The sequence below is a fragment of the Phyllopteryx taeniolatus genome, chromosome 6 (genome assembly GCF_024500385.1).
Source record: "Phyllopteryx taeniolatus isolate TA_2022b chromosome 6, UOR_Ptae_1.2, whole genome shotgun sequence".
Lineage (NCBI taxonomy): Eukaryota > Metazoa > Chordata > Actinopteri > Syngnathiformes > Syngnathidae > Phyllopteryx > Phyllopteryx taeniolatus.
In genome coordinates this window covers 26,925,926-26,943,564 of record NC_084507.1, presented here as the reverse complement: position 1 = coordinate 26,943,564, position 17,639 = coordinate 26,925,926, and the positions used below count along the sequence as shown (strand labels likewise).

Here is a 17,639-nt window from a genome sequence, read left to right as displayed (position 1 = left end):
ACGATAAATACAAATATAAAATGAATGCAATGATTTTATTTTATTTTATTTTTTTTACTCACAAAGCAGCTCATTTTATTTTTATTTTATTCTTGTCCCAGACGCAAAACACATTCTGAAGTACCAAAATAGCATTGTACCGCAATTTACCACTAGAGGGCACTGCTTAGTAATGGACACTGCAAATACTGTAGGACCACCAGAAGACGTGGATATAAGCATTATTTACAATATACAGTACATGTACTTTATTAAATACAATATTTCATGCAACACGTTTTATCATTGAAAGTCAACCCCAAATAAAAAAAAATGTAAACAAATCCAGCATCATCACCACATTGGCAGCTCATCATACCTACAAAACAACATAGATACAAGTCAGTAGGATAGAATAGAATAGAATAGAATAGAATAGAACCAATTGTTGAAAAACAATGAAAAATGAAAAAAAGCAGTTTAGCAACTATAGGTTTAGCATCATTACTAACAATACTAGAAAGAGATACAAGCACACCAAGCTATGTACAACAGCAAAGAAAAATTATTCCACAGCAGAATAGCCAACCAATATAATTTATATGATATTTAATAGCAATATAATGTGTCATAAAAATATATATACCACGTAGTTAAAAGTAAATGTCCCTTCAGGGATTCAAATTTTAATTTTAAAAATCACATTTTTAACCTAAATCTACAGGAATATGTTTCTGTTAGCATATAAAAAGACAGAATATAATATGAATGTGTATTTACAGCTGAAGAAAATCTTCATTATTATATTATATTAAAACAAATTCACATTAAATGCTAGAAATGACACTTAAATATATCTGCAGCTAAGAGTATTGTATTTATGTTCTCTATTATCACTTGTTTTGCCAAATAGAAAGTGTAGTTTTGCATAAGATGTATTCAAAGCAGGGTTTGGCAACTTATGGGCCATGGGCCATATATGGTCCATGAAAGCATTTGCTACTGGCCACTGTGCAATTCTAAAAACAAAACAAAACCTCAGCGAAACTGTTCTAAAAATCCCCTCATTGAAGCCATGTATACAAATATTTAATAATAAACGTGTTTGATTTTCGCATGGTGTTTTCTCCATACATTTAATAAACAGCCTTAATTCGGAGGACTGAACTGAACCACAGTAGGAAAAAGGTTCCCCACCCTTGCTTTAAAATAAAATGACGATGAAAATAATGTTGAAGCACTCTAATTATCACCCAAAGAAAATATATCACAAGCAGATGGATGCTGTGTCGATTTCGATCGTACCTGACATCACTGGACCCGGGGATAGTCTCTGTGCTCTCTTTCACAAACACATCAGAAAACATTGTGTCTGGACTGTCTCTTTTTCCATACCTGTGCAAGAGTAAGAGCCAGACAACATGACAATACTGCACTGTCAATAAAAACAATATGTCTCCACGTCACTCACCTCTGCCTTGTAATGAGGTTGATGTAGTGTCTGAGCGCAGAGTAGTATTTGGCCATCTCCTCGGGGGGTGCTCCTTCTTTGGGGCTGACAGGCTTGCGTGGATACGCATCAACGCCCGAGTGAACACAAGCCAGCAGGCAGAGAACCACAACCAGCGACATCCCAGCAGAGAATCCTGGATCGCATGAAGGGAAACAAAAACTTTACAATCATAAATTGCCATCATCATCCAATATCCAGATTGAGAGAGGGGTGGGGCGCGGGGGACAATTTCTTAACCCCGAAAGCAAAAAAAAAAAAAAAAAAAAAAAGTGACCATCCTGAAGGACGTACGTTGTTAAAGGCTGAAAATGGGGGTGTGGAGTGATTTCCAGTGTTTTCCAAGCTCTTCTGTCAGACTCCCAGAGCTGCGAGTGTTTTATACAGGGTGTGTCTGATGGGGGAGGCAGACAAATTCCACTCACTTTAACAACCCTCCAGAGAAACATCCACCGCCTCGTTCAATTAGTAATCCCTGCTAATGACACAAATGTCAGTATTTTGTGACTTTATGACTAAATACATGCGTAAGACACCAAACGAAGCTGAACATTTCCCGTGTTCTCATGCATAGCACAAAATTTCACGTGAATCACAGTCATGATCACAGCTCACGCACATTAATGACGCACGAGACATTATTTCTTTATTTCATATATATCCCATATATCATCTCTTTGGTATGTGGATATAACAATAATTTTACACCACCACAAAGAAACGTTAAATAAATCAACCCATATGTGCTTGAAGTGTAAACCTTGAGTTTCTTTGCCATTTGCCCTTAAGAGCTGCAGCCATTTTATGCAGAGGACCTCCATTTTCAGGGCTCAATACTATTTGGACAGTGACAATTTGTAAATATAATGAGACATATTGAAGACGAAATGGATATAACAAGATATAACAAGAGCAAGAGCAATAAGAGTCATAAAGAGGTGAATGGAGCTTGAGTGAAGGCCTGGAAAACCATGCCCATGTGACAATTTGGTGATTTCCATTGGTTCCACAATTTCATTGAGGGCAAAAGATTACCATTCAAGTAATTAAAACTTTGTCCAAACAGTAAACTGCCTCTGAGATGTCACCGATTTCATTTAAAAAAAAAAATTATTTAAACTTCATATTCATTGTGTTAAGTTGATGTTATCTTGTTCGAGATGCATTTATTCATCAAGCTCCCACACTTCTTTCTAAAAACGAACTGCAAGCAGACAATGTTTACACAAGCACCAGAATATATGAGCTTGCTGACAGGGTGGACATTTTTTGGTGAAAGCTAGCATTTAAAGAGCATATGGTGGACTTTCACTTGGCAACATGATTCGGTTAGCAAGCTGACTTTGTATATTTCAAATTTCTGAAAGGTTTTTATAGCAATTGATATTTCAGTATGACAGAGTGGACATGTTAAGCTTGACAACATCCAACTGCACACATAATATGATGAAACTGACAAGTGTAAATATTTATTCTGCAACCAGCCACCGTTTCAGTCTCCATTGAAGAGAGACAAAATGCTGATCGTAATGTCACAGAAAACATCGTTTTTTGTTTTTAAGGGGGCAGTTACCCCAAAACGGCAGGGTGGACAGCAATTTCAGAGACACATGCAAAATGTTCAATTTGATTATGAAAATAGATTACGCGTGATCAAAATGACTTCTTTTATCAAATAAGCAAGAAAACCATGATTTAGTATCATTTAACCACTCATTGCACACACTTTCATTATGCTGCTCCATTTTCATGATGACCGAGCGATTCTGATCACGACACCAAAGGCCCTCCAATGGAATTTGGAAAAAATGATGAAAACTATCATTGTCCAAATACTTTTGTACATCACTGTATCCACCCTCCAATAGAAAATGCATTAGAGTCCACACGTGCACCCGAGGATCAATACCTTTTGAATTCCATCCTCGCAAATGTTGCGTTTTACAACATGATCAGCTCCTAGACAGCAAGCGTCCATTAAGCCATTAATCTTAAATGAATTACACAAACACTCACAGGCCGGCGTACGCAATTGAGTTCAATTTATAGCTTTTAAATATTCAATAAGAAAATGAATGGCGAGACTCAATCATTATGTGTAATGTTGACACAAAGTGGGGAGAGAAGTTCTTTTCAACCATAAGAATGTGTAGCTTATAATAATGGCTGCTGAGGGTCTGTGGTCACATTAAGTAGAAATGTGATCACTTTTTGCTCTATCGAGAAAAGCACAGAGTTTGTGTAAAGAAAGAAATAGAACGCATTAATCTGAGGTCAAATCTCATCAAAAGCAAAGTTATATTATTTAGAAAAGAGCATGCATGAGAATAGACTTGGCAAACACATCAGTTTGATTTGAATATACTGTAAACGGTGGCAATCGAACCAGACTGACAAGAATTTGAAACAATAATGCAACCTTTTTTTTGGGGGGGTGGGGGGCAAAAAGAGTGCACATTCCTCCTGAATCATACAAAAATGGTCAGTACTCAAATGTTTGAGCTGTAGGTAATGGAGGTCTGAAAAGCTTTCAGGTCCTAAATGACGGGGCCACTTTAACACAAGTACTTTGTCAGAGTGAGAAGAGCATTATGGCGGATTGGTGGAGCAGTCTTTGCAGGAGATGCGCAAAAAAAGAACTTTCTTCATTTCTTTAATTTACAATAAAATAAGCGTCACGAAATTACACATTAGCATGCTCGTATGCTATTAGAATAAACAGAATAGAAATAAGATTAAAATGATTTTAGCTCATAGAAAATAAGAGCAGAAGCTGCAAATGCAACAGCAAGGCAATAGAAAGTAGGTTTTGTTTATTTACACAAATGTATAGAAATGATTAGAGGACTGCTATGTCAAACTATAAAAATATATCGGAATTTCACCATGTACTGAATGTTCAACCTATAAAACATTAACCAGCAACCCACTGCAAAAGTGCACATTTATCCATTATAAATATAATAATGCTCAGTAATTTGAAACATTGTCAGAGGTATTATTAATTTAACAATATGTTTATTAATGGTGTAACGTGACTTGACATCAAGCTCGTTTTTTCCCAGGTTGTAGTAGTGGTATTTGATTGACATATGAAAGTTGAGCAGGGTGTGGTTTGGCAGTGTTGTTAACAACACTCTTCTGTGTGGTATGTCAAATGTATCTATTTTTTTTTACTTTACAGTTACTTTTAATGAGGTAAGCAAAGTAGAGGTATTATAAAATGCAATTTGACACAATGAGAACTACAACCCCAATTCCAATGAAGTCGGGACGTTGTGTTGAGTTGGTACTGGATCTCATTAGACTGCACGGAATGTTGAGGCCAGTCACTATAATTAAAGATGTAACAAATAGTAACATCCATACATTTTCTATCCTACTTATCCTGTTGAGGGTGACGGGGAGCTTTAACATATTCCAGATGACTTTGGGCAGAACGCAGTTTACATCCTGAATTGGTCGCCAGTCAATCACAGTGCACATGTCGAGAAAAACGAGCATCCACACTCACACGTCACTTAGGTGGGAACTGAACCCACGTGTAGGACTACACCATTAGTGACGCACTCCGCGTGATAGTGAGCTAAAAGTTTGAAGTTTAGATGACATCTTTAAGAGAGTAATGAGCTGTGGTGTCCAAAGTGAAGAAACCATTTTTCTTCCACAGTCTGTGAACACAATGGCCGTTAATGGGGATGACTAGCTGGTAGAATGACTGTGCAGCAGAAAATGACTTTAGCACTGAGGTTCAACGAGTAGAACATTGGTTTGATCGTTTGTTTTCTGGGTTGTCCAGGAATGTTTTGCCTATTATTGTCCATCCTTTATTCACATTTTCAGTCATGCTGAGCATTGGTGTAAAACATTTATCTGCTGTATGAATAAATGAAGAAGAAGAGAAGACACAGAGTGGGGTCCTAATCACTGAATTCATTATTTGGACATTTTGCTAATGTTCTGATCCAGTGTGACTCACAGCGGGTCAATGGAACAGAACAGTCACTTCCTAGGCCACAGATCTTAGATGTCTCCTCCAATTTTAATTACAAAAATAAAGCATTGCTTGCATTTCTTTGGAAAGTAAAATCTCACCAAATGTATTTAACTATAATAAAATATAACTAGGCATTTTAAACCCCTTGGTAGCATTTGCACTCCATTTAAAATTTTTATTAGATATTTCATTATTTACTGAGTAGAATTTCTTACATTCGGAGACAATGTACAGCCCCAATTCCAATGAAGTTGGGACGTTGTGTTAAACATAAATAAAAACAGAATACAAAGATCTGCAAATCACATTCAACCTATATTTAATTGAATACACTACAAAGACAAGATAGTTAATGTTCAAAATGATCAACCTTATTGTTTTTAGCAGATAATCATGAACTTAGAATTTTATGGTTGCAACACGTTCCAAAAAAGCTGGGACAGGTGGCAAAAAAGAGTGAGAAAGTTGAGGAATGCTCATCAAACACCTGTTTGGAACATCCCACAGGTGAACAGGCGAATTGGGAGCAGGTGGGTGCCATGATTGGGTAGAAAAGGAGCTTCCCTGAATTGCTCAGTCATTCACAAGCAAAGATGGGAAGTGGTTCACCTCTTTGTGAACACGTGCGTGAGAAAATAGTTGAACAGTTTAAGGACAATGTTCCTCAACGTACAATTGCAAGGAATTTAGGGATTTCATCATCTACGGTCCATAATATCATCAAAAGTTTCAGAGAATCTGGAGAAATCACTGCATGTAAGCGGCAAGGCCAAAAACCAACATTGAATGCCTGTGACCTTCGATCCCTCAGGCGGCACTGCATCAAAAACCGACATCAATGTGTAAAGGATATCACCACATGGGCTCAGGAACACTTCAGAAAACCAATGTCAGTAAATACAGTTCGGCGCTACATCTGTAAGTGCAACTTGAAACTCTACTGTGCAAACCAAAAGCCATTTATCAAACACACCCAGAAATGCCGCCGGCTTCTCTGGACCCGAGCTCATCTAAGATGGACCGATGCAAAGTTTGAACATTAAATATCTTGTCTTTGTAGTATATTCAATTAAATATAGGTTGAACATGATTTGCAAATCATTGTATTCTGTTTTTATTCATGTTTAACACAACGTCCCAACTTCATTGGAATTGGGGTTGTACCTATACTTGCAAGCATGAACCTTTTAGAGTCAAACTTCCTAAAATTGCTGTATTATTTGTGAAAAAAAAAAAATGCGCTAGAAACCTAAGAGGCATCAATCCTTTAATACATATTCTAGCGCTTGCCCTTGGATCATGCGTGAACTGGTGCAGAGCCCAGCTCGCTTGGGACGAGAGATACAACTCTGTACAGGTCGCGCAAGGCAAACATCATTCCATGATGTAGCCCGCCTCTCGCCCAAAGTCAGTATACAAATTATTTGAGAAGCATCTGTCTATGTGTCATCCATCCATTGCAAGGGATTTGTTTATAAAATGGTCATTGGTGTATCATCAAACACTGAGACACATTTAGAAAAACTATGAATTTATTTTAAACTGTCAAAACCATTTGACAAGCAATTTCTCAGCAAACGCATCAGGCAGGCTTGCAAATGACAATATTATACAGAAACATGATCGAATGTGCGACTTACGCAGAAACTCTGTTGCCACGATCAGTGAAATCCTGACCACAATAAAGCATCTGTTTGAATAAGTGTTTGATCATTTAGTGTCTTCCAAGTCATACATGAAGTCTTCTGGCAGCTTTTCATCAGGGATTCTGCTTAGTTGCTCGTCATAGGAGCGCAGAGTCCACAGTTTCTCCAATTCATACACTTCTCTCGCCTCTGGAAGCATGAAGTGAACAACTATACTGCCTTCAGGACACACAACACAAGGGAAATTTACATATGCATCTCTCAAAATATGTATTTTTTTTGTCTAAAAAAAAATTTTTTTAAAAATTACAAAAAAAGTGTTTTACATACCAAAGTCAATACACATCCAGTCATCTGCAGCCTTTCCTTCAATCTTAACATGAGCATCGTGTTCTTTCCTCAGGAATTTGTACTAAAGAAAGAAGTAGTGATTGTAAATAAAAATAAAAAGAACTCAGCTCACAGGTGTCAGAATGAAATTGAGAAATTGCAGGCCACTCACTATTTTGATGACATAAAGTGCCATTGCCCACAGGTGTCTCGGCGATACGCCGCTGACGACGATGAAGTACTCTGTGTATTTGACGTGCTCAGGTACTTTAATCACGCAGATGTCGGCGGCGTTTTCCTGACGCAGCAGTGCCACCAGCACGTCCAGGTTGAACGTCTCAGCGGGTCCTGCAGATTAGAACAGTCATGAAAACATCTTTTAACAGGCAAACAAATAGCTTTTTTATTTTTTTATTTTATTTTTTTTACCTGACGCATGCTGCAATACGTCATGCATTCTAATACAAGTGAATGAATACACTTGTACTCTTAAGAGTACAAGGGTAGTTGCACAACTTTGTAGACAAATGATTGATTTTATCCATCTTGCAAAATGTCATTAAAACTCAAGACAATTTTCCACCATATTTACTTGAACATGTTACAGACAAAACAAATCTCAAATATAGTATGGAATCAGTTTTTAACTACTTTATTCAACTCCAACGTGTCATAGCATGATGAATTCAAAATGCAGTCTGAGCTGAAACGAGATATTTTAAATTATGCAAGTAAACCTACTTATTCATGGTTCTGTAAAATATGCGACTTATGAAAAATAGGATAAACTAGGAAACTGACACCATCCAAATTGCAGCCACTTCAATGTGAATACCGTAATTACTTTTTCAACGCTGCTGCAATTTCTACAATCTACGCAATGAAGGAAATTAACATCTTTTCAAACGCCTAGCAGGCTCAAATGACCCCCCTCACTGCATATAACGAAATCAAATAGAACGTTTTAACTCACTTTGTCTCGGGTGACGCTTGTCATTAGAGTCGCCCTCCATCTCCTGTGATTCATCCTGAATAACGCCATTCGTCGTCACCAAGTGACTGCGTCCAATGTCCATTTCCGACAAATATCTTTTCGCGTAAAAGTCAAAAGCAGATTCGTGGCGCACATGCGAGCATCGGGTTAAATGTGAAGTCAAACGGCGAGGACTGAAACGGTTATGACAAGCAACTTTAGCGACCGCGCAGAGCCTTGTAAAAACAAGACTCTGTTCTACTACAGCTCTACTTGTACATACTAGTGGGTTCATCCGCTTAAAAATATTCATTCTTTGAAATTAGCACAATACGACCCAGACTACCTTCTACTGTCTACCTTATAAACACGGAAGTAAAATAGGTTTATGGAATTTGATTGGTTGGCAGGTCTTCTTCGTTTACTGTGATATACGGTGTAAAGTCACATAACGCCCCCTATTGATTGCAACTGAATCATGACGAAAACGTAAAACATACACTGGAACAAAAAGTTAGGGACATTTGGCTTCCGTGGGAACTTTAAGGATGAACCTAATGCAATGTACTGATAATCTTTACAGGTAAAATAATTTCACCTTCTCTAAACCTTTGATTGCACACGTACGTTTCACACAACTTTCGGTTCTCCAACAAGGACCTGAATGGCATAATTCACAATGGGTGTCCCCCGCCCCAAGGAGATACAATTATATGCCTTTCTGTGACTCTTCCAGTCTCTGTGGGTCTGTGACTGATTAATGGCCACGTCCCTTTGAGAACACCCTTTGTGAAGTCTCGGAATGGCGAGGTGCTGTTGTTAGGTGTTGTCTTGGTCTCCCTCATATTATCAAGATGTGAACAGTATGATGAAGAGGACTGTTGAAATATCAATTCCAATTGAATCAGGACATTTATTGGTACATTAATCAATCAAACACCTGTTGTGCATTTTGCTGCTGTTAAGGAACAGCAAGTTGTGCAAAAAGTACTAAAACATTGAACAGTTGGACAAGCATTTAAATGTTTAGGTCAATGTAAAGGTTGTAGTGTGTTTTAAATTCATCCTGAATATCAAAGCTGAATATCACTAATGTTATGTGAATAGTGTAATTTAGCCAAACAATCTTTTTTCCTTTCACTTTTAAGGTCTCAACACCTGGTGAGGTTGAAAGTGGAAACCAGATTTTCCGGTCATGCCGGCTCATTAGGCTGTGACAGCAATTCGGCCGTTTTACCCTCAGTCTTTGGAACTCACAATCACCTGATGTCCAAACTCATTAGTCATCTTCCAATATAGACTCAAAACTCACTTATTCCAGACTGCCTATTCACCTTAACGTTCCCCAAATCATTTGCCATTTTAATTGTTTTCATGTTCTGCTATTTTTTTGTAGTGATTATTTTCTTTTACTGTTTGTACGGTGACCTTGAGTGCCCTGAAAGGAGTCTATATATTAAATGAATTATTATTGCAAAAGTAATAGACATTGTTCAACTGTAAATATTTATTTCAATAGGGATTTTTTGTAATGAAATAAACTATGTATACAAAAATCCAGAAGCCAAGATGTGCAACACTGAATAGGTATCCAGAGAAACCCATACAAACACCACCTGAGATATTTTAGAGATTTTCAGTTCATCAGCATTAAATCTCAAATCAAAATACAGCATGTAAACATTAGATTATTATGGCTCTACAGTAGTGTACTTTTAGTACATTGTGGTCCCTTTCTTTGAAAATGGAAGTATGTTCATATTAGTTGAGACTTTACAAAAAAGTCAAGAGTCCATTCTGACATTCAGTCTCAATCCCACAGGAATGTGGTCTGTCAGGCCGGCCAGCTGGGTTATAAAAGATACCTCCTCCACTTCCTACAAGAAAAGGACAAATTTTAGTGTTCATTTTAAGCAAGACACAATGATTGACCATAGGATCTGTCAACACGTCATACAAATGGCACATCGATAGTGTTTACAAAGTATTTTTCCACATCCACAGATTGGTGGAATTGGTCTAACAAAGAGAACGAGAAATGTTAAATGCAGGCACATACGGTTTGGCAGTGCTTGGAAATTGACTTTTCCCGATATAGGATATAATCAATCCGTCGTCCAATCCACGGCTGGTCAGTTTCAGGGTAAACCAACGGTGAGCCTGTGGCGGGAACGGGAGGGCAGATGTAATGCTTTCTCAGCATGTCATTCTCCAACGTTCTGCAGAGAGACACACATACATGAAAAATTGTTTTGTTTGCATCATTTTAGTAACGTTAGTATTCAACGGATGTATACCTTTGTAGATTTTCTGGAGTGTTTACATCATCGTCATACAACGTTGGCTGCTCCAGCAGAGTTCCTGTCATGCAGAAATGACCATTTATACCGTTAAACATTCAAATGGAACATAACGTGTAGGTCCACGTCAAGTGTACGCACCAATGACCCAGGGCTTCTCTTTCCCCGGCCCTGCTCTGCAAGGGTCTTTGTATTCCTCAAAGAGACCGTGATTCTGTTCCAGCGTGTCATCTTGACAGACAGGAGAACAGGTCGATACTAAAGTGGATGATTTGAGGGCAAATGGCAATTGCGGGAGATAAACACACACCTGGCGAGCAGTTGTCAAAGTTAAAGTCTCCACAGAGCACATCAAAAACCACATCCTCATCAGGCTGTCGGTTGGCTGCTTGGAAATCCCCAATCCACTTCCTGACCATGTTCAGCTGCTCACAGCGGATCTCTCCTTCACCTTATTTAAAATGGCACGTCGATTACAGTGGTGTGAAAAAGTGTTCGCCCCCTTTCTGATTTCTTTTTTTTTTTTTGCATGTTTGTCACACTTAAATGTTTCCCATCGAACCAATTTAAATGTTAAAGACACCACAAGTAAACACAAAATGCCATTTCTTAAGCTTTGGGACTCCAGCGAACTACAGTGAGATCCATTATCCACAAATGGCAAAAACATAGAACAGTGGTGAACCATCCCAGGAGTGGCCAGCCGACCAAAATTACCCCAAAAGCGCAGCGACGACCCATCCAAGAGGTCACAAAAGACCCCACAACATCATCCAAACAACTGCAGATCTCTCATAAATCAGTTAAAGTCAGTGTTTGTGACGCCACTATAAGAAAGAGACTGGGCAAAAATGGCCTGAACGGCAGAGTTCCTAGATAAAAAAAAAAAAAAACCCACTGCTCAGCAAAAAGAACATTCAGTCTCAATTATGCCAAAAGACATCTTGATGATCCCCAAGATGTTTGGGAAACTTGAGGAGACAAAAGTTGAACTTTGTGGAAGGTATGTTTCCCATTTCATGTGGTGTTAAAGTAACACTGCATTTCAGAAAGAGAAAATCATACCAACAGTAAAATATGGTGGTGGTAGAGTGACGGTCTGGGGCAGTTTTGCTACTTCAGGACGTGGAAGATTTGCTGTGATAAATGGAACCATGAATTCTGCTGTCTTCCCAAAAATTCTGAAGGAGAACGTCTGGCCAACTTTGGAGTGGCTTAGTCAAAGTCCTGACCTGAATCTTATTGAGACGCTGTGGCATGACCTTAAAAAGGCACATGTTGGAAAACCCTCCAGTGTGGCTGAATTACAACAATTCTGCAAAGACGTGTGGGACAAAATTCCTCCACAGCGCTCTAAGAGACTCATTGCAAACACTTGCTTGCAATTGTTTCTGCTGGCCCAACTAAGTTATTAGGTTTAGGGGGTAATCACTTTTTCCACACAGGGTCATGTAGGTTTGGATTTTTTTCCCTCCCTTAATAATAAAAACTGAATTTTGTGTTTACTTGTGTTGTCTTTGACCAATATTTAAATTTATTTGATGATGTGAAACATTTCATTGTCACAACTATGCACAAAAACACAAAATCAAGAAGGGCGCAAACACTTTTTTACACCACTGTATGTTGATTTTGCTTTCCTCAAGCTAGCTTGAAAATGTCACTTACCTTCTGGTGCATGAAGGTGTATACAGTTGAAATAGCCAGACAGTTTCCTCTCCTTTTGATTTTTCCCCATGAGCACCTGAGCATATAAACAAGTGGTTTTATATATTTCAGAGGAAAACTAACTTATGCCCATTAAGTGACAGAATTGTCAAATTGAACCAGACCTTTTGTCTTTTTATTTATTTATTTATTTTTAACATATGGCTAGCCAGAAACTGTGTGTATGTTTACAGACTAGGCATGTGGAAAGAGTGCACTGTTAATTTTTTTGTCCCATTTTATTCTATCTGGGAACCCTAATAATCTCCCCATCATATTACATAATTGCCGATGCATTTGGTTATGATCTAGTTGTCAACAGAAATTAGGAAATACTATGGCAACCTTTCACTGGCCAGATAAAATCCGACCCGGGGGCCTCGAGTTTGACACCTGTTTATTTCAGGATGAAGTCTGTTTTTTTTGTACATGACCACAAAAGGATGCCAGGGATGCAGAGGAAAAATGTGAGAACAGTTAATCCAGAAACATAATGTATTGTAATGCAGAAGCATGAAGACAAAAGCAGTATAGATGCCTTAGTCCTGGCTGCCTTTGCGCTCTTTGTAACATTTTAATGTAGCGACAGTGGATGCGGCCCATCTGCTGCTTCCTTGACGATCATGCCATGTTGTTTGTGGTTCAATTAAAAAAATAATATACTACAGTATATGTGGAGCCTCAAAATGTTGTTTCCCGATAAAAAAAACAAGGGGTCGCAGTTTTTCTATTACAACAAGTTGGTATGTGTGCGAGGGTCAATGGCCAGGTGTGCGAGTTTGAGTCACAGACTGCAATTTGTTCACGATTATCCAGTTTTGTCAAATTGGGTCGCTCTGTGCGGGGCGGGCCTTAGTTATTAAAAGCATGTGACTTGTGAACCAAACAATAGAAAACAAGTACCTTAGCAGAGAGGAGGCCCTTGGCAGCCAGCGCGTCTTCACCTCTGCTGTTGGGAAAGCAGTGGTACTGCGCCGCCACGATGGGGAATCGGCTGGCCAGGAAGAGGCCGCTGTTGAAGAACTTAAATGAGGAACAGCTGCACGGAGGTTGGCAGGCATACCCCCCAATGTCGTAGAGTATGTGTGCAAACAGAGGACTTAAAGCACAGGTGAGTTTCTGTGCAGCCCTCTTATCGAACACCTCCTCTAAGCAGAGAATGTCCACATTGGCAGGAAACATGGTGGACACTTCCCATGGCACGTCGCCTAGTTGGCCGAGACCCTGAGAGAGCAAAGCGCGGGGGGCGCTGCGGTTGCCCGTTCGCCCCTGCTGGTTGGAGTTCTGGTTAGAGTTGTGCTGGATGGAAGCAGAGGGTTCTTTTGTATCCTCAGAGAGTCCGTAAACCATATCACTGTTGGAATTTGGGAGTGAACCCTGTCTGTCTGTAGCGCCGTAAGTAGAGGCGCTAGCTGCGGGGAGTATACTGTTGGAGGGGCTGAGAGTACCGCAGCTGCTGGGGGAGTCGATAAAGATGCGGATGTTGGGCCGGCCCACACCCTGAGCGATATACTCGCCAATAGCGGAAGCCCTTCGTTGGGTGTGTCCAAGGTTGTTGAAGCGAGCCAGACTGTCTGGCAAAAGACACAAGTTGGCCGATGCGAAGACGAACGACCCCTTTCCTTCCAGCTCCAAGCCTCTGTGCGTCTCACTCTGGAGTGACACAGTCTCTCGGTGGTAGCAGAAGGGTCTGCGGCACGCCTGCAGCGGCGCCCACAGCAGGAAGCCCAGCAAGGCTACGGGCGCGGTCACGACAAACAGAACAAAGAAGGCGATGGAGCCGAAGAAGGCCTTGAGGGGGTAGAGGTAGCATGTATCCTCTTGCCTCCGTTCGAGGGTGGTCAACTTGCACACGGCGATGAGACGGTCGAGAAACCAGAAACACGGCAGAATCAATGCCCATCCCGCCGCGTGGGCGACTGCGGCACACCGGTTGGGGAATGGGGATGTCTCCAGGGCCATACTTCAGGGCCCTTCGCTAAAAACCCCAGCAGACCGAAATCAGGTGTAGCCTCATTTCATCTCGCCCCACTGGACACTGAAGACAGGAGAAAGCCGCCACACGTTACAACACCATTTTACAAGAATGACGATGACCTCAGGCCTGTACATGTTGCCTCGATGCTGTGCGCTGCACTGCAATATAAGATAAAAACAACAGATTCAAGCACAGTGGTTCAAAACACTTGAATCTAAAATCAACACCCCCTCCAAAAATGTGTTTGTAATAAGACAAATAACAGTATATTGTACTTTATAAAACATCCATTAATGACAGTTGAATAAAAAGAAATTAAACTTTTTCAAATTGTTTTGATTCAATTCAATAGACATTGCGTTGCTCCTTCTGGTGTGCGTGCCTTGGCCACGTGGGGGGAGTATAATACAGACCGAGTCCTGTACATGGAGACGGTCTCAGCTCCAGTAATGGGCAGTAATATTAGTTCTTCGCAGGAGGACAAACAATATATGCCTGCGAGTATTGTTATTGTGTTTATCCAGCCTTTGTGTTCATGTCAATTTCTTGAAGTACAAACACAAAAACAAAGATTATATTTGTTAGCCCATCTATGGCATTTCCCATTATGGGCTAGCATTAAGCTAGTGGATTTCAAAGCAAAGTTAGGTGGTTGTTTTAAATACACATTACAATGTGTAACTCACTTTGTTTTGTTTTCCAGTAAGCTTCAAGTGGGAGTTGCAATAAACAGCTTTTTTAAGAACTGTTCACGGTCACACACACCTCTATTCAGTAATATCACCTATTTTGATAAAAAGGTATTTTTAATATTTTCGTATTTATTTATTTATTTATTTTTTTAAATGGGCGCTATAAAATCTAGCGTCCATATGCATGTATCGACAAAGTTTTATTTTCAACATACTGCAGGATATGCCACGCGTCACACACAAAAGATGACGTTTTACTTTAACATAATGCAACGGTCATAAATTTAGCCATTTTTGAATGTGTCAGCTGGATTCAGGGCGGAACATTCAAACAACCAGGACGTTGCACATTGTCAGTCATCGCATCTAACTCCCTTTCATTGATCATTTTTACGGAATTATTACTTGTATTTGCAATCTCCTTTATGTCTCGCGACACCAACGTCCCTGCTGTACTCGCTTGTGCTCCAGACTCCCCATGACTTCCTTCTTCAGGTGTGGACTCGTGCGTAGGTATGCTAGGCTAAAAAGATTGTAAACACAACCACAAGAACGACACAATTAAATGCCGCGGGCGCTGCGGTCCACGCGAGTGTATGGTCAACCTTCCCAACCCCGTCCACGCAGTTTTATTGTCCACGCACGTCTTTAATACGCGGAGTAAAGTAAAGCAGCGTTGGCTAGCCCCAGACGGCTAACTCAAGACATTCTTACCTTTTGGCAAGCAAACTGGGGCGGACCGTCGCGACCGCTCATGTTGGAGTAAAACCGCATAAGTACATATTGTAATTGTTCAAGTCAGGTAGTCGCGTATTCAATATAAATACATTTTAAAAAAATTACGTTTTCATGATATGAATGAATGTAATGGTCCAATCAAATGAACTCTTACCATCTTGTCAGTTCTTTATTATCCTCGGGCAAGCCGAGCCTTAATGACGTCACCAGTGTGTCACGTGACTTTACCTGTGGCCACGTGACGAACATACCTGAGCCGGGAACGGTCGACACGGAAACAAAGCAACAATTTATCAAATAAATTGTGATCTAATTCCTTATTTTTAGTGTGCTTTAGTTAGAGCATTATACAGTTAGTATAATACCACCTCAATAAAACACACTAACCAGGCACTGGCAAACTTAAAAAATAAAAAAAATAAAAATCATTTGTATGGGTAAAATAGTTCATTTTGATAAAATAATACTCATTCTCGTTTTTAAAAAGGATTTACAATCAATTAAATTGTAATTATTTTTTAATGTTAAATGCACAAGTAAAATTACCTATGCATCCATTTTCTGTACTATTATTCACAATAAATCAATTAACAATTTTACAAATGTATATAAATTAATAAATACCTGAACTCGAACTTTTTACCACCTCCCCCCAAAAATTATATACTTGGCGTGCCAAATACCACCAGTGACCAACATCAAAATCTAGTGTTGTAGTTGGCCCAAGTGTTCATCAAAAACAAGGCAGCAGTTTTATTCCTAAAAAACAGTACACGTGTATTTATTTTTGTAAGCCACTTTGACATTATGCAAATTGAAAATTTAAAATACACTTGCACTTAAATATAGGAAAAGAAAAAAAACTTGCACTGAAATGATAATTAAAAGGTATTGCACATACAAGAAAAAATACTTTGTTTATAAACACAGCTGCTAAAGATTAAATTAAAAGTACTCAAGCGGTAAAAGTTAAATTCAAGTGAATTGTACTTAAAAAAATGTGCCCGATAAAAAGTAAAAAAGGCACTGTACTGCATTAAAAGTGTAAACATTCTGTATGCATAGTTACAAGCTTCTATGTTCAATTGTATTTCATGTTTTAAATGTAAATTTTATTGTACAAACGTATTTAATTCAGTGATTCTTTTGCATACAACGAGAGCCCGCGAATCAATAATTTTACCCATAGCACACTTCAAGAACCACTGCATTACCTAATTTTAGGGGGAGAAAAAAAACTGCTAAATTAATGTAACAAACATTACAGCACTCTTGATATTGTAAATAACTTGTGAAGTGGATTAAAAGACCGAGCGGGCCGTGCCCAAGAGCCATACCTTTCCCACCCCTTCACTAAGTGCTCATTTTCTAAAAGTGCCGAATTAATGTAGCTTGACATTTGCCGTGTTTAAGCACAAATAAAGGCTGTGAGACGCATTATGTTTTTGTTTCACGCTTATCAATAGAAGCGTGGACCATGTGTGATAAGAAATGAGTTGTGGTCAAAGTACAAGCGGAAATCCAGATCGCACCACAATGTAAAGTTCTTCAGGAACCCTGGATTAGTGGGTTTTGAAATATTTCACACAATGAAAAAATATTAGAATGCGAGGTCCATTTCAAACTTGTGATTAAAATACACGTTGCTTACACATCACCTTAGCCTTGGTTTACTTGAACAGCGGTAACAAGAGTTTGAACTTTGATTTTGATAAACCGTCACTTTTAGAGTGCAGTTATAATTTCGATATCTTAGAGGTTTCAAAATAAAATGTCCGGTTTTAAGAGT

At 39.2% G+C, this 17,639-nt stretch overlaps 3 protein-coding genes across 9 annotated transcripts; all 3 read right to left on the bottom strand.

The window, feature by feature from the left end:
• Positions 1-21: 21 nt before the first annotated feature.
• LOC133479515 (peptide YY-like) lies at positions 22-2,311 on the bottom strand. 2 transcript variants are annotated; one of them, XM_061776624.1, is made up of 4 exons: positions 1,784-2,311; positions 1,451-1,625; positions 1,285-1,374; positions 22-358 (listed from the first exon to the last, which is right to left on the bottom strand). In XM_061776624.1, the coding sequence occupies exons 2-4, from the start codon at positions 1,609-1,611 to the stop codon at positions 334-336; spliced, it is 276 nt and encodes a 91-aa protein (XP_061632608.1). In that variant the 5' UTR covers positions 1,612-1,625; positions 1,784-2,311; the 3' UTR covers positions 22-333. The 2 variants fall into 2 exon arrangements, with proteins under 2 accessions (XP_061632608.1, XP_061632609.1); XM_061776625.1 differs by lacking the exon at positions 1,784-2,311 and having other exon boundaries at positions 1,451-1,726.
• A 4,689-nt stretch (positions 2,312-7,000) lies between these two features.
• malsu1 (mitochondrial assembly of ribosomal large subunit 1) lies at positions 7,001-8,837 on the bottom strand. The gene is made up of 4 exons (XM_061777986.1): positions 8,436-8,837; positions 7,635-7,810; positions 7,463-7,544; positions 7,001-7,351 (listed from the first exon to the last, which is right to left on the bottom strand). Exons 1-4 carry the CDS (start codon positions 8,746-8,748, stop codon positions 7,197-7,199), a joined length of 726 nt encoding a protein of 241 aa, XP_061633970.1. The 5' UTR covers positions 8,749-8,837; the 3' UTR covers positions 7,001-7,196.
• A 1,087-nt stretch (positions 8,838-9,924) lies between these two features.
• Positions 9,925-17,579, bottom strand: smpd5 (sphingomyelin phosphodiesterase 5). Of its 6 annotated transcripts, XM_061777979.1 has the most exons (9): positions 15,827-15,998; positions 15,518-15,635; positions 13,346-14,480; positions 12,404-12,479; positions 11,046-11,186; positions 10,877-10,966; positions 10,733-10,796; positions 10,495-10,654; positions 9,925-10,312 (listed from the first exon to the last, which is right to left on the bottom strand). In XM_061777979.1, the coding sequence occupies exons 3-9, from the start codon at positions 14,402-14,404 to the stop codon at positions 10,220-10,222; spliced, it is 1,683 nt and encodes a 560-aa protein (XP_061633963.1). In that variant the 5' UTR covers positions 14,405-14,480; positions 15,518-15,635; positions 15,827-15,998; the 3' UTR covers positions 9,925-10,219. The 6 variants fall into 6 exon arrangements, with proteins under 6 accessions (XP_061633963.1, XP_061633964.1, XP_061633961.1 ...); XM_061777980.1 differs by lacking the exons at positions 15,518-15,635; positions 15,827-15,998 and adding an exon at positions 16,005-17,579 and having other exon boundaries at positions 13,346-14,578; XM_061777977.1 differs by lacking the exons at positions 15,518-15,635; positions 15,827-15,998 and adding an exon at positions 16,005-17,579.
• Between the last annotated feature and the right edge of the window lie 60 nt (positions 17,580-17,639).